General features: G+C 41.5%; 1 protein-coding gene across 2 annotated transcripts in view; it reads right to left on the reverse strand.

The window, feature by feature from the left end:
* The window catches only part of atad1a (ATPase family AAA domain containing 1a), a 77,537-nt gene that overhangs the window by 54,680 nt on the left and 6,871 nt on the right, over window positions 1-15,986 (reverse strand). For both annotated transcript variants that reach the window (XM_034228402.1, XM_034228403.1), the window contains exons 4-8: window positions 12,583-12,703; window positions 10,539-10,739; window positions 9,025-9,131; window positions 3,556-3,645; window positions 1,668-1,718 (exon numbers count right to left, since the gene is read on the reverse strand). In XM_034228402.1, coding sequence (XP_034084293.1) covers window positions 1,668-1,718; window positions 3,556-3,645; window positions 9,025-9,131; window positions 10,539-10,739; window positions 12,583-12,703 — 570 coding nt within the window. The remainder of the gene's footprint in view (window positions 1-1,667; window positions 1,719-3,555; window positions 3,646-9,024; window positions 9,132-10,538; window positions 10,740-12,582; window positions 12,704-15,986) is intronic.

Here is a 15,986-nt window from a genome sequence, read left to right on the forward strand (position 1 = left end):
AACCCAAATACCTGTACTTTCTACTTCTTACATGTTGAACTCAAATACCTGTACTTTCTACTTCTCACATGTTGAACCCAATACCTGTACTTTCTACTTCTCACATGTTGAACCCAAATACCTGTACTTTCTACTTCTTACATGTTGAACTCAAATACCTGTACTTTCTACTTCTTACATGTTGAACTCAAATACCTGTACTTTCTACTTCTCACATGTTGAACCCAAATACCTGTACTTTCTACTTCTTACATGTTGAACTCAAATACCTGTACTTTCTACTTCTCACATGTTGAACCCAAATACCTGTACTTTCTACTTCTTACATGTTGAATTCAAATACCTGTACTTTCTACTTCTTACATGTTGAACACAAATACCTGTACTTTCTACTTCTTACATGTTGAACACAAATACCTGTACTTTCTACTTCTTACATGTTGAACCCAAATACCTGTACTTTCTACTTCTTACATGTTGAACTCAAATACCTGTACTTCTACTTCTTACATGTTGAACTCAAATACCTGTACTTTCTACTTCTTACATGTTGAACTCAAATACCTGTACTTTCTACTTCTTACATGTTGAACTCAATACCTGTACTTTCTACTTCTCTCATTTTCCAAACAGCTGGTTCCTTTAGTCTGAATGTGTGTTTGATGCGTGATCATTATTCTTTAGAGTCATTGCGTGCCTATTGATTTGAACACGATCCGTGTATCCATCATTTCCTGGTCTTCTCTAAAGAAGAGGGACCAATGGAAACGTTGTCATGTTGCCGTTGTTCAGCATGGAAACATTCATTAGCTAACAATGACATTATTGTTCTATTGATATAAAGGGAGGTCAGGTACTCTTTAAAACAGCTGCTAGTTATGGGTACTTTTTACTGAAGTACACTTCAAAGCCTCTTTACTTTGACTTGAGTAAAGAAGTTTAGTCAGTACTTCTACTTTCACCAGAGTATTTTTAAACACGAGTATCTGTACATCTACTTGAGTAAAGGACGTGTGTACTTTTGCCCTCTCTGATCACCAGGTAGGTTGACACGTACGAGGAATTTGACTTGGTGTCGTGGTGCATACATAAAAGTAAAACAAAAATTAAAAACACAGAGAACTATTTTAAGAAAACTATAATAACATTAAAAAATATAGTAAAATATAGCAGTCATCTCCTTCAGATGAATGCCATTGCTCAGCTGCATAGAACAGTGTGTGTGTGTGTGTGTGTATGTGTGTGTGTGTGTGTGTGTGTGTGTGTGTGTGTGTGTGTGTGTGTGTGAGAGAAACAGTGCATTATAGATTTAGCCTCTTAGAGGTCTTCTTTAATGTGATCCGACAGTGAAATATAATTTAGTTTATAGTGTCGTGGACAGTCCCCATTAATCAACTGTCACACAGAACAGTAAATGGACCCGGCCAGATGATAATGGACACCTTTTTAAAATCACAGCATCAACAGCATTAGTTATAAAGAAAGGACGAAAGAGAATAATACAATGCAAACAGCACACGTCACGTATAGCACCTCACAATAGAAACGAGGGGCAACATCCATGATCACAACATGTAACACACACACCATATCCAACACAGACGAGTGTGTGTAGTGTTTTGATGTATGCATGTCTTTGAGGTGTCGAGGATCAAAAGACATCTTACGTTTTCTCCCGCTAAAATCAGCCTCAGGATGTCTTGCCTTTGTCTCGTGCTCTGCAGAGACAGAAGGATAGCGGTTCTTTAAAGCATATTCATGTGGATGAGAAACAGAGAGTACCTAACAATCAGCGACTAATGACACGTTTATGGACTCTCTCTTCATCAGACACCGTCTAAGTGCCACTTTACCTGCCTAATGGCTGTAATGTTCTCATTTACTGTTTGCTCCTGCACCAGCAGCACATATGTATTTATATCTGACACTATAAAGGAGCTTTTTAATGTCCCGGATTAAAGATTTACTCTGTGCTTTTTGTAGTTTCACCAGCAGCCATAACACACACTTTACTGTGTGTGGATTAAAGCCCTCCTTTAAAACGCACCATCGCTCAATAGATTATAATGAGACAAGAAGTGGATTAAATTAAAGTTACATATCTCTCATTAGATTTCATTTAAGTATATCCCCCTCGCACTTGTATTGTCATTACACAGTATAGCTACTATGTAACTAAATGGTTTCTCTGCATTTGACCCATCCTAGTGTCAGGAGCAGTGGGCTAGGGAAGGGTGCCTTGCTCAGGGACACCTCGGTAGCACTTGGTCTTGCCGGGACTTGAACTGGTGACCTTCCAGTTGCCAAGTCCCTATGGACTTCACCACCACCGCCCACATACACACATTTGTAGAAGTACACACGTTAAGGATATAGAACAGGGGCAGTAAACATGAACATGTTACATACTGTATGAAGGAATGGGTTTAGATAACATATCATTTGGAGATTTGATTTGATAAGATTTAAAGAAACATTTGTATGATAACATTGTGTTGGCTTATACAGAGTCATTGTAATATGTGTGTTTATTATATGTTATCTATTTTAAACCAATGTTAGGACAGATGTAACGAGTGTTTTACGCGCATTAAGTCATTATATTAGACTAGTTTTAGGCTACTTGGTTAGGTGTTTTGAAGCTTGTAAAAGTCTCTGTATACAGAAACTCTCTAGTGTTGGTAAGATATATTTTAAATATTTCCTCTCTCAAGCTTCAGATAGTTTTTCCACTTGAGATATTTCACTTGTACTTGTAATTGAATTTACTTGAAGACACGGGTTATCGAATTACTAGAACGTTTAGGTGATTTTTTGGGGTGACAAGACGAGACCGTCTCAAAGAAAACTAAAGCGCCAGTAGCTGCTCTGTATGCTCCTTGGATCCTCACATCAAAACTATTAAAAAGGCACTCATGTCTAAACACTGCTGGAAACAAAGGGACAGGGCAGCTGCTGAGTCCCGTGCATTACCCAGTGGAGGAGTTCTGTATACCGGTCAATGATTGGCTTAATCCACTACAAAAACTTAAAATCTTGCCCAGTATATGTGTTTAATATCTAGTCATATATGTCTCTACACTTGATATAAGACACAATAACTTCAGAAGTAACACTGCAGTGAGATATCGGGTCTTGTTTTTAGACAATTCATCATCTTGTTGAGTCAAAACCTCTTATTTTGAGTCGTATCTCAGATGAAACACATATTTTTTAACTAACATCAGAAAACAGAACACTTTGGAGCATTTGCGGCTTATAACACAACATTTCCTGATTCTGGTCAAATATAGTTCAAAATGAGTTCTCCAGCTAATTACAAGATGTGATTTATCTAAATATCCCTTCTTATTTCAAGACATCTAACCAAGCTAATGTTCACTTGTTCTATTGGCAGATTTTTCTACTTATTTCAAGTGAAAACACAAAGTTTTCCTTATTGTTTCACTTGTTTTTGGAGCAGCCTTTTCTCCAGTGTCTCTTACTGGTTTAAACCCTGTATTACTTAAATTAGATGTCAATGGTTTGTGCTGGTGAAAGTGTTTTGTGTCTTACTGGCAGGCCAACATAAAACGTGGCGGGCATCCTGCGCAGAATGGCTGGATCTACATCCTGCGGTCTGTTAGAGGCTCCCATCACCATCACCTACAATCAGAAGAATCAACAGGCAAGATTATTTAAAAAGGACAATTTAACAACAAGGCAACTCAAAGTGCTTTACAAGAAACATTAGACGATTGCATTTCAAAACGGTCACTAAAAGCCAAGATAATACTTTAAAAAACAAGTGGAAATTGGGTAACACAGGTACAGAAATATAATAATAGGTAGAGTGCAGTGAAAGATATGACAAGTTTTTAGATTTGATAACAGGCAGAGGCAAAAAGAAAAGTCTTAAGCCTGGATTTTAATGTATTAAAGGGGACCTATCATGCAAAATGCACTTTTTGATGTCTTTTATTCATAAAGATGTGTCCCCGGTGCGTCAGGGAACTCACGCAGCGTCAGAAAATAAAACCCTCTCTCTTTTCCTCCGTACCCAAATCTCTAAAAATGAGGGAACAACGGAGCTGATCCAGATTTGCGTCCGATATGACGTAATATCTGAAATGTGGACCCACGGGCCAATCAGAAAGTTGCTATCAGAAACAATGCCCGACTGTTTTGGACGTAATATGGTCGATGTTTACATTAGCATCGCTAACACTCAGAGCTAACCTGTACTGGAGAGCATGTGTGTGAAGAAGCAGGAAGTAAAAAGGAACTCAACTTGTGGTATAACCGGCAAGAGAGAAAGCCTTTGAGCTCCAAACTGTTTCAGAGAGAATCCTTGATAATCCATGATACTACCAGCTGCTACTGGTAGTGCCTAAAACCAGGCTAAAAACCAGAGGGCACCGAGCCTTCGCGGCGGCTGGCCCTAGGCTCTGGAACACTCTGCCCCTCCATGTGAGGTCGGGCCCAGACCCTAGGGGTTTTTTAAATCTAAACTAAAAACTCACTTCTTCACCCTGGCCTTCTAATCAGAGCAGAGCACGACTCATGACACTTCCCTGTGTTTTGATTTTTATATTTGATGTTGTAATTTATTGTCTTCTGTTTACATCGGTAGGAATGTGTTATTTATTATCTGCATGTGCAGCACTTTGGCTCGACCGAAAATCGTTTTTAAATGTGCTATAGAAATAAAATTTGATTTGATGATATGGCGTTTCATCACGGCAGCATTTAGTTTAGACAGTAGCTGCCGGGTCCCGCATGAGCTCAGACCCCTCCTTCTTTATTTTAAAGCTTTATACTCAAGTCAGCCCTTTTGAAACAGGAAGTGGAATAGAGGGATATGAGGCGTGGCTAGAATGGGTGATCTGTTTGGTATTTTGAGCAAAACACTTCATAGACGTGTTTTTCATATATTTTTATATATCTGAGACCTATGCTATTGTCTAAAAATAGCATGATAGGTGACCGTATGAGTTTTAGCAGACCTGCAGTTTTCTGGTAGTTTATTCCACATATATGAAGCCTAACAACTGAACGATGCTTCTGTGATTAAAACCAAACCTAGTATTGTCTTCAAACATAAAGACCTGCATACATGTTTATGTAAAAGAGACATGAAGAAGAGGGGACACATGTTGATGTAGAAGAGACATGAAGAAGAGGGGACACATGTTGATGGTAAGCAGAACATGAAGAAGCGGGGGCACAATGTTGCTGTCGGAGAGACCTGAGAAGAGGGGACATGATGGAGAGAGGACATGATGAAGAGGGGACACATGTTGATGAAGAGGGGACATGATGAAGAGGGGACACCATGTTGATGTAGAAGAGACATGAGAAGAGGGGACACATGTTGATGTAGAAGAGACCTGAAGAAGAGGGGACACATGTTGATGTAGAAGAGACATGAAGAAGAGGGGACACATGTTGATGTAGAAGAGACATGAAGAAGAGGGGACACATGTTGATGTAGAAGAGACATGAAGAAGAGGGGACACATGTTGATGCAGAAGAGACATGAAGAAGAGGGGACACATGTTGATGTAGAAGAGACATGAAGAAGAGGGGACACATGTTGATGTAGAAGAGACATATGTTGATGTAGAAGAGACATGAAGAAGAGGGGACACATGTTGATGTAGAAGAGACATGAAGAAGAGGGGACACATGTTGATGTAGAAGAGACATGAAGAAGAGGGGACACATGTTGATGTAGAAGAGACATGAAGAAGAGGGACACATGTTGATGTAGAAGAACATGAAGAAGAGGGGACACATGTTGATGTAGAAGAGACATGGAGAAGAGGGACACATGTTGATGTAGAAGAGACATGAAGAAGAGGGGACACATGTTGATGTAGAAGAGACATGAAGAAGAGGGGACACATGTTGATGTAGAAGAGACATGAAGAAGAGGGGACACATGTTGATGTAGAAGAGACATGAAGAAGAGGGGACACATGTTGATGTAGAAGAGACATGAAGAAGAGGGGACACACGTTGATGTAGAAGAGACATGAAGAAGAGGGACACACGTTGATGTAGAAGAGACATGAAGAAGAGGGACACATGTTGATGTAGAAGAGACATGAAGAAGAGGGGACACATGTTGATGTAGAAGAGATATGAAGAAGAGGGACACATGTGATGTAGAAGAGACATGAAGAAGAGGGGACACATGTTGTGTAGAAGAGACATGAAGAAGAGGGGACACATGTTGATGAAGAAGAGACATGAAGAAGAGGGACACATGTTGATGTAGAAGAGACATGAAGAAGAGGGGACACATGTTGATGTAGAAGAGACATGAAGAAGAGGGGACACATGTTGATGAAGAAGAGACATGAAGAAGAGGGGACACATGTTGATGTAGAAGAGACATGAAGAAGAGGGGACACATGTTGATGTAGAAGAGACATGAAGAAGAGGGGACACACGTTGATGTAGAAGAGACATGAAGAAGAGGGGCACATGTTGATGTAGAAGAGACATGAAGAAGAGGGGACACAGTTGATGTAGAAGAGACATGAAGAAGAGGGGACACATTTGATGTAGAAGAGACATGAAGAAGAGGGGACACATGTTGATGTAGAAGAGACATGAAGAAGAGGGGACACATGTTTATGTAGAAGAGACATGAAGAAGAGGGGACACATGTTGAGTAGAAGAGACATGAAGAAGAGGGGACACATGTTGATGTAGAAGAGACATGAAGAAGAGGGGACACTGTTGATGTAGAGAGACATGAAGAAGAGGGGACACATGTTGATGTAGAAAGACATGAAGAAGAGGGGACACATGTTGATGTAGAAGAGACATGAAGAAGAGGGGACACATGTTGATGTAGAAGAGACATGAAGAAGAGGGACACATGTTGATGTAGAAGAGACATGAAGAAGAGGGGACACATGTTGATGTAGAGAGACATGAAGAAGAGGGGACACATGTTGAAGAGAGAATGAAGAAGAGGGGACACATGTTGATGTAGAAGAGACATGAAACAGAGGGGACACATGTTGATGTAGAAGAGACATGAAGAAGAGGGGACACATGTTGATGTAGAAGAGACATGAAAGAGGGGACACATGTTGATGTAGAAGAGACATGAAGAAGAGGGGACACATGTTGATGTAGAAGAGACATGAAGAAGAGGGGACACATGTTGATGTAGAAGAGACATGAAGAAGAGGGGACACATGTTGATGAAGAAGAGACATGAAGAAGAGGGGACACATGTTGATGTAGAAGAGACATGAAGAAGAGGGGACACATGTTGATGTAGAAGAGACATGAGAAGAGGGGACACATGTTGATGTAGAGAGACATGAAGAAGAGGGGACACATGTTGATGTAGAAGAGACATGAAGAAGAGGGGCACATGTTGATGTAGAAGAGACATGAAGAAGAGGGGACACATGTTGATGTAGAAGAGACATGAAGAAGAGGGGACACATGTTGATGTAGAAGAGACATGAAGAAGAGGGGACACATGTTGATGTAGAAGAGACATGAAGAAGAGGGGACACATGTTTGATGTAGAAGAGACATGAAGAGAGGGGACACATGTTGATGTAGAAGAGACATGAAGAAGCGGGGACACATGTTGATCGTAGAAGAGACATGAAGAAGAGGGGACACATGTTGATGTAGAAGAGACATGAAGAAGAGGGGACACATGTTGATGTAGAAGAGACATGGAAGAAGAGGGGGACCAATGTTGATGTAGAAGAGACATGAAGGAAGAGGGGACACATGTTGATGTAGAAGAGACATGAAGAAGAGGGGACACATGTTGATGTAGAATAGACATGAAGAAGAGGGACACATGTTGATGTAGAGAGACATGAAGAGGGGGACACATGTTGATGTAGAAGAGACATGAAGAAGAGGGGACACATGTTGATGTAGAAGAGACATGAAGAAGTAGGGGACACATGTTGATGTAGAAGAGACATGAAGAAGAGGGGACACATGTATGCGTAGAAGAGACATGAGAAGAGGGGACACATGTTGATGTAGAAGAGACATGAAGAAGAGGGGACACATGTTTGATGGAGAAGAGACATGAAGAAGAGGGGACACATGTTGATGGAGAAGAGACATGAAGAAGAGGGGACACATGTTGATGGAGAAAGAGACATGAAGAAGAGGGGACACATGTTGATGTAGAAGAGACATGAAGAAGAGGGACAATGTTGATGTAGAAGAGACATGAAGAAGAGGGGACAACATGTTGATGTAGAAGAGACATGAACGAAGAGGGGACACATGTTGATGTAGAAGAGACATGAAGAAGAGGGGACACATGTTGATGTAGAAGAGACATGAAGAAGAGGGGACACATGTTGATGTAGAAGAGAATGAAGAAGAGGGGACACATGTGATGTAAGAAGAGACATGAGAAGAGGGGACACATGTTGAGTAGAAGAGACATGAAGAAGAGGGGACACATGTTGATGAAGAAGAGACATGAAGAAGAGGGGACACATGCTTGATGTATAGAAGAGACATGAAGAAGAGGGGACACATGTTGATGTAGAAGGACTATGAGAAGAGGGACACTGTTTGAAGAAGCGGGGACACATGTTGATGTAGGAGAGACATGAAGAAGAGGATGGACACATGTTGATGTAGAAGAGACATGAAGAAGATGGGGGACACATGTTGATGTAGAAGAGAACATGAAGAAGAGGGGACACATGTTGATGTAGAAGAGACATGAAGAAGAGGGGACACATGTTGATGAGAGAGACATGAAGAAGAGGGGACACATGTTGATGTAGAAGAGAGACATGAAGAAGAGGGGACACATGTTGATGTAGGAGAGACATGAAGAAGAGGGGACACATGTTGATGTAGAAGAGACATGAAGAAGAGGGGACACATGTTGATGTAGAAGAGACATGAAGAAGGGGAATTTGCATGATAGGTGACCTTTAAGAGATGACAGAAATCCTACCCATTCAGTGCCAGTGTGACTACATCTGGTAGATACATTATAATAAAGACTCCTGGTGGTGCTACCTGCGTGGTGGAGGAAGTGTCCAGGCCGTCCCACAGGCTCATGAACTGGGCCTTCATCATGGCCGTGGCCTCATGGTCCAGGCTGGAGCGGTTCCTCAGAAACGAATCTGACACACAGGAGACGAGGAGGACATTCTTATTGTAAGGGAAACTTCTGTGTAGCAATGCAGTGGGAGTCACCGACTCAGGAAGGAGACACGGTAGGAGCAGGAGCTTTGATGTCAAAACACTGGAGGTTTATTTGGAGTTACGGCCGGAGGATTCACTTCACAAGTCACAGCAGTCACGGTGAGACTGCACGGGAGAGTTGCCACGTCAATTCTGGAGCGCCTCTCTCTTGTTAGCCCATTTACCTGGTTTCACAGAGTAATCAACATATTTTGATAAGATAGCTTTAGACAGTTGGGCACACTGAGTCACCTGCATCCGTCACCCGTGGCCTCGAAGATGTCATACCTTGGAGTCCATAAGCAATAAAGAAGGAAGTGTCCCAGTGCACCCACAACAACAGACCATGACCTAGTGTTGACCGGTCACAGAATGGGAACAATAACATTATGGCTCAAGCAGCCTATGTCCTTAAAGGAGATAAACAGACGTCATATCTAGGAGTCTAGGACAATTATTTCCCTAACACTTATTTTATTCTTATTCTTTCTTAGGATCCTCATTAGCACTAGCTATTCTTCCTGGGGTCCTCACACACACAAAACATACATCAAACTAAACAGCTCATAATTTCATGCAATTTACAGTGCTATATGAAGTGAGAACTAAAATGGTCATCCACAGTTCAATTTTACTTTATAATACTGAGATAATGTTTTAGCAACCTTTTGAAATGTATTTGAAAAATAAAGATGAGACAGCATTTACACATCACAGACTAAGATCAGTAACATCAGGGACATTTCGTGGGGGAACATGAACGAAAGTGTGAAATCCTGCCAAGTATATCCGTCTGATTTCTGGTCAGAATACGTCTTTACACTTGATAATGAATATTGAAGAAGTAACAATGCAGTGAGATGCAGGGTCTTGTTTTTAGACAATGAGTACAATGTAAGTATCTTGTTAACTCTTATTTTGAGTTGGATCTCGGATGAAACAAGTATTTTTTTACATGTCACAACGTTTTCAAGCTGCTGTGTTATTTGTAAAAGATGGATCATCTTGTATCAAGAAATATATTTGTATTAGAAAATCACCAACGAACATCAAACGACGGAAGACTTTTGAGCATTTTCTGGCTTATTTTGTATCATAACATTTCCTGATTAAGTATAGTTCAAAATGAGTTCTCCAAGTTTATTACAAGATCTAATTTATAGAAATATCCCATCTTATTTCAAGAAATCCTACCAAGCTAATTTTCACTAGTTCCGTGTTTTCATTCTGTTTTTGGAGCAGCATTTTTGTCAGTCAGCATTCTGAAAGCATTTATTTTTGAAAAGGAAAAGATAAATCACATCTGACAGTGTGATAAACTAACACCACACGGTCATCAGACTCACCAATCTCATCGATGAAGATGATGCAGGGCTGGATCTTGACAGCCAATGAGAAGACGGCAGCCGTGAGCTTCTGTGATTCGCCGTACCACATGTCCGTCAGCGTGGACGCCTGCAGGTTGATGAACTTACAGCCCGACGCTTTGGCTGTTGCCTTGGCGATCATCGTCTTCCCACATCCTGGAGGACCAAACAATAAAACACCTGCGAGGACAAAAATACAAAATGTATTAGGAAGAGACGGTACATTTGAACCTTGGAGAGATTTAAGAAGTGGTGATATTCCTGCAGACATTACGTCTAAATATTACATCCTGTTTGAGCAAAACGACAGAATGTACATTTTTACACATGATTTAACAGTTTATAGACCTTTTATCTTAAGTGTTTGAATGCACCTAAACTCCTCAAGAATTCAGACGTATTGATTGCAAGGCATTCGCTGATCCATTTCTATAGAGAGCTGTCTGAAAATGAGCTGATCAGATTTTGGCTGCTTTATGATGTCATAACGATGTTTTGGCTTGGTAACCCATTAGCCAATCAGCAACCAAGGTAACCCCCCCCCCCCCCCCCTTATCACCTGAATCTCCTCCTAGAGCACCTTTGAGTTCTTTGTAACCAAATGTCTCTCAGAGGGGCGTGGGGAGGGGCTCCTTGTTTTCATCTAAAGTAACAGACAGAGAATCAGCACTTTGGAAACAGAGGGGATTATGGGTAATGCTGCAATGATCTGTTTGGTGTTTCAGCCAATCAGAGACGGGCTCTGTATATATCTGAGACCTGTGATATATTGATGAAAACCAGTATAATAGGGGACCTTTAAAGTGCGTGATACAGATGGAACTTTTGGCCCTGCTTGCTGCATACTTTATAGAAGTTGCATGATGTAAACAAAGGCTGGAGAATAGTAATAGCACTAGATTCCCATAACAGCTCATTTTGGAAGCCGTTTCATCCTCAACTCTGTTTAAAGCTTTCTGTCAAACAGTAAAAAAGTGTTCGTCTGCTGTCAGGCGGCCAAGAGGATAAATACTGTCGGCTCTTTCTGTGACACATAGCTCAGAGGGTCCCGGCCTTTTTCATGTCAACTATTGAACCCTGACTAAGTGAGATGTGTTATGGATACTTCACGTTATAATCATTGATTTGTTAAACTTGACAAATAACCTAAATAATGAACATAATGAATAATGAACATACTAGCTGCAGGATAAATGTAGAAAATCTGGTATTTTAGAAATACAGTTTTTTTGCACGCATTATGTCGTCTTGCTTATTTTACCTTGAAAATCCTCATGCACGCTTATAAGGCTATTTTTAAAATTCTGTGTTTTCTTCACCTAACCCTCGACCATTGTTCTATTAGCTCTTAGGCTGTTTTAACTGCATACTTTTCTAAATCAGGGCGAGGCGGTTTGGCAGAGTGTCAAATACACATTACAGTTAAAGGTGGGGTAAGTTTGAGGAACCGGCTCGAGATGAACTTGTTGTTATATTCCATGGAATGCTCTTAACATCCCGATAGCAATGAATATCTGAAGTGCTTTGACAACAAATCATCTGTGGAAGCCGTGGCGCTGTAAAAAGCACGACCAATCATCTGAGCCGGTTAAAGTAACTGGATGGCCTACCTGCCTGTCAGCCTTCCATCTGGGCACAAACTTATCTCGTGCCCTCATTGGTCATGTGCGCGTTCGTGTGTGTTGGAGGAGGGGCTCTGTGAGGAAGTGGCAGATTTTTGCCGGCTGTGTATTTTCAAATTCTAGTGATCTCGAGCTGGTTTCTCCAAAATGACCTTACCCCACCTTTAAAATAAATACAATTAAAAATACATGGAAAAGGAGCTGTAATTCCTACACAGTTGACCTAATTGTCCAAATACTTTCTAAGAAGCACTGAGGATTCAATAATGTCATATCAGTGTTTGGTTTCCAATCCATTAGAATATCACTCAAATGTTACGACAAGAAGATTTTCCTATTTTGTCCTTTACTGCAATGTTAAGATAATGGTTAACTTTCTGATTAGACAACATGTGTGTTACCTTTTGGCGGCTGAAAGAGTTTGGATCCCGTTAAAAGGTGTCTCTTCTGGAAGGGCAGGATGACGGTGTCCTGCAGCTCGTTGATCGTCTCGTCCAGACCGGCGATATCCCTCCAGGTCACCTGCAGGGCGGTTCATATGGAGAGAGAGGTCAGATATCATGGCGCTTTAAAGGTCCCCTATTATACTGGTTTTCATCAATATATCACAGGTCTCAGATATATACAGAGCCTGTCTCTGATTGGCTGAAACACCAAACAGGTCATTGCAGCATTACCCATAATCCCCTCTGTTTCAGCCCTGTTTCCAAAGTGCTGATTCTCTGTCTGTTACTTTAGATGAAAATAAGGAGCCCCTCCCCACGCCCCTCTGAGAGACATTTGGTTACAAAGAACTCAATGGTGCTCTAGGAGGAGATTCAGGTGATAAGGGGGGGGGGGGGGGTACCATGGTTGCTGATTGGCTAATGGTTACACAAGACAAAACAACGTTATGACATCATAAAGTGACTAAAATCTGATCAGCTCATTTTCAGACAGGTTTTTAAAGAAATGGATCAAAAAGAGAGAGAATCTTTGTTCCTGAAACTTTCAGAGTCTCTTTCCACAGAGGGGACACATGTTGATGAAGAAGAGACATGAAGAAGAGGGGACACATGGTGATGTAGAAGAGACATGAAGAAGAGGGGACACATGGTGATGTAGAAGAGACATGAAGAAGAGGGGACACATGGTGATGTAAAGAGACATGAAGAAGAGGGGACACATGTTGATGTAGAAGAGACATGAAGAAGAGGGGACACATGTTGATGTAGAAGAGACATGAAGAAGAGGGGGACACATGTTGATGTAGAAGAGACATGAAGAAGAGGGGACACATGGTGATGTAGAAGAGACATGAAGAAGAGGGGACCCATGTTGATGTAGAAGAGACATGAGAAGAGGGGACACATGTTGATGTAGAAGAGACATGAAGAAGAGGGGACACATGTTGATGTAGAAGGACATGAAGAAGAGGGGACACATGTTGATGTAGAAGAGACATGAAGAAGAGGGGACACATGTTGATGTAGAAGAGACATGAAGAAGAGGGGACATGTGATGTAGAAGAGACATGAAGAAGAGGGGACACATGGTTATGAAGAGAGACATGAAGAAGAGGGGACACATGTTGATGTAGAAGAGACATGAAGAAGAGGGGACACATGTTGATGTAGAGAGAACATGAAAGAGGGGACACATGTTGATGTAGAAGAGACATGAAGAAAGGGGGACACATGTTGATGTAGAAGAGACATGAAGAAGAGGGGACACATGTTGATGTAGAAGAGACATGAAGAAGAGGGGACACATGTTGATGTAGAAGAGACAAGAAGAGGGGACACATGTTGATGTAGAAGAGACATGAAGAAGAGGGGACACATGTTGATGTAGAAGAGACATGAAGAAGAGGGGACACATGTTGATGTAGAAGAGACACGAAGAAGAGGGGACACATGTGATGTAGAAGAGACGAAGAAGAGGGGACACATGTTGATGTAAGAGACATGAAGAAGAGGGGACACATGTTGATGTAGAAGAGACATGAGAAGAGGGGACACATGGATTAGAAGAGACATGAGAAGAGGGGACACATGTGATGTAGAAGAGACATGAAGAAGAGGGGACACATGTTGATGTAGAAGACATGAAGAAGAGGGGACACATGGTGATGTAGAAGAGACATGAAGAAGAGGGGACACATGTTGATGTAGAAGAGACATGAAGAAGAGGGGACACATGTTGATGTAGAGAGACATGAAGAAGAGGGGACACATGTTGATGTAGAAGAGACATGAAGAAGAGGGGACACATGTTGATGTAGAAGAGACATGAAGAAGAGGGGACACATGTTGATGTAGAAGAGACACGAAGAAGAGGGGACACATGTTGATGTAGAAGAGACACGAAGAAGAGGGGACACATGTTGATGTAGAAGAGACGAAAAGAGGGGACACATGTTGATGTAGAAGAGACATGAAGAAGAGGGGACACATGTTGATGTAGAAGAGACATGAAGAAGAGGGGACACATGTTGATGTAGAAGAGACATGAAGAAGAGGGGACACATGTTGATGTAGAAGAGACATGAAAGAAGAGGGGACACATGTTGATGTAGAAGAGACATGAAGAAGAGGGGACACATGTTGATGTAGAAGAGACATGAAGAAGAGGGGACACATGTTGATGTAGAAGAGACATGAAGAAGAGGGACACATGTTGATGTAGAAGAGACATGAGAAGAGGGACACATGTTGATGTAGAAGAGAGACATGAAGAAGAGGGGACACATGTTGATGTAGAAGAGACATGGAAGAGGGGGACACATGTTGATGTAGAAGAGACATGAAGAAGAGGGGACACATGTTGATGTAGAAGAGACATGAGAAGAGGGGACACATGTTGGATGTAGAGAGGACATGAAGAAGAGGGGACACATGTTGATGTAAGAGAGACATGAAGAAGAGGGGAACACATGTTGATGTAGAAGAGACATGAAGAAGAGGGGACACATGGTTGATGTAGAAAGAGACATGAAGAAGAGGGGACACATGTTGATGTAGAAGAGACATGAAAGAAGAGGGGACACATGTTGATGTAGAAGAGACATGAAGAAGAGGGGACACATGTTGATGTAGAAGAGACCAGTGAAGAAGAGGGGACACATGTTGATGTAGAAGAGACATGAAGAAGAGGGGACACATGTTGATGTAGAAGAGACATGGAAGAAGAGGGGACACATGTTGATGTAGAAGAGACATGAAGAAGAGGGGACACATGCTTGATGTAGAAGAGACATGAGAAGAGGGGACACATGTTGATGTAGAAGAGACATGAAGAAGAGGGGACACATGTTGATGTAGAAGAGACATGAAGAAGAGGGGACACATGTTGATGTAGAAGAGACATGAAGAAGAGGGGACACATGTGATGTAGAAGAGACATGAAGAAGAGGGACACATGTTGATGTAGAAGAGACATGAAGAAGAGGGGACACATGTTGATGTAGAAGAGACATGAAGAAGAGGGGACACATGTTGATGTAGAAGAGACATGAAGAAGAGGGGACACATGTTGATTGTAGAAGAGACATGAAGAAGAGGGGGACACATGTTGATGTAGAAGAGACATGAAGAAGAGGGGACACATGTTGATGTAGAAGAGACATGAAGAAGAGGGGACACATGTTGATGTAGAAGAGACATGAAGAAGAGGGGGACACATGTTGATGTAGAAGAGACAAGAAGAAGAGGGGACACATGTTGATGTAGAAGAGACATGAAGAAGAGGGACACATGTTGATGTAGAAGAGACATGAAGAAGAGGGGGACACATGTTGATGTAGAAGAGACATGAAGAAGAGGGG

The sequence above is a fragment of the Gymnodraco acuticeps genome, unplaced genomic scaffold, assembly GCF_902827175.1.
Source record: "Gymnodraco acuticeps unplaced genomic scaffold, fGymAcu1.1, whole genome shotgun sequence".
NCBI classification, from domain to species: domain Eukaryota; kingdom Metazoa; phylum Chordata; class Actinopteri; order Perciformes; family Bathydraconidae; genus Gymnodraco; species Gymnodraco acuticeps.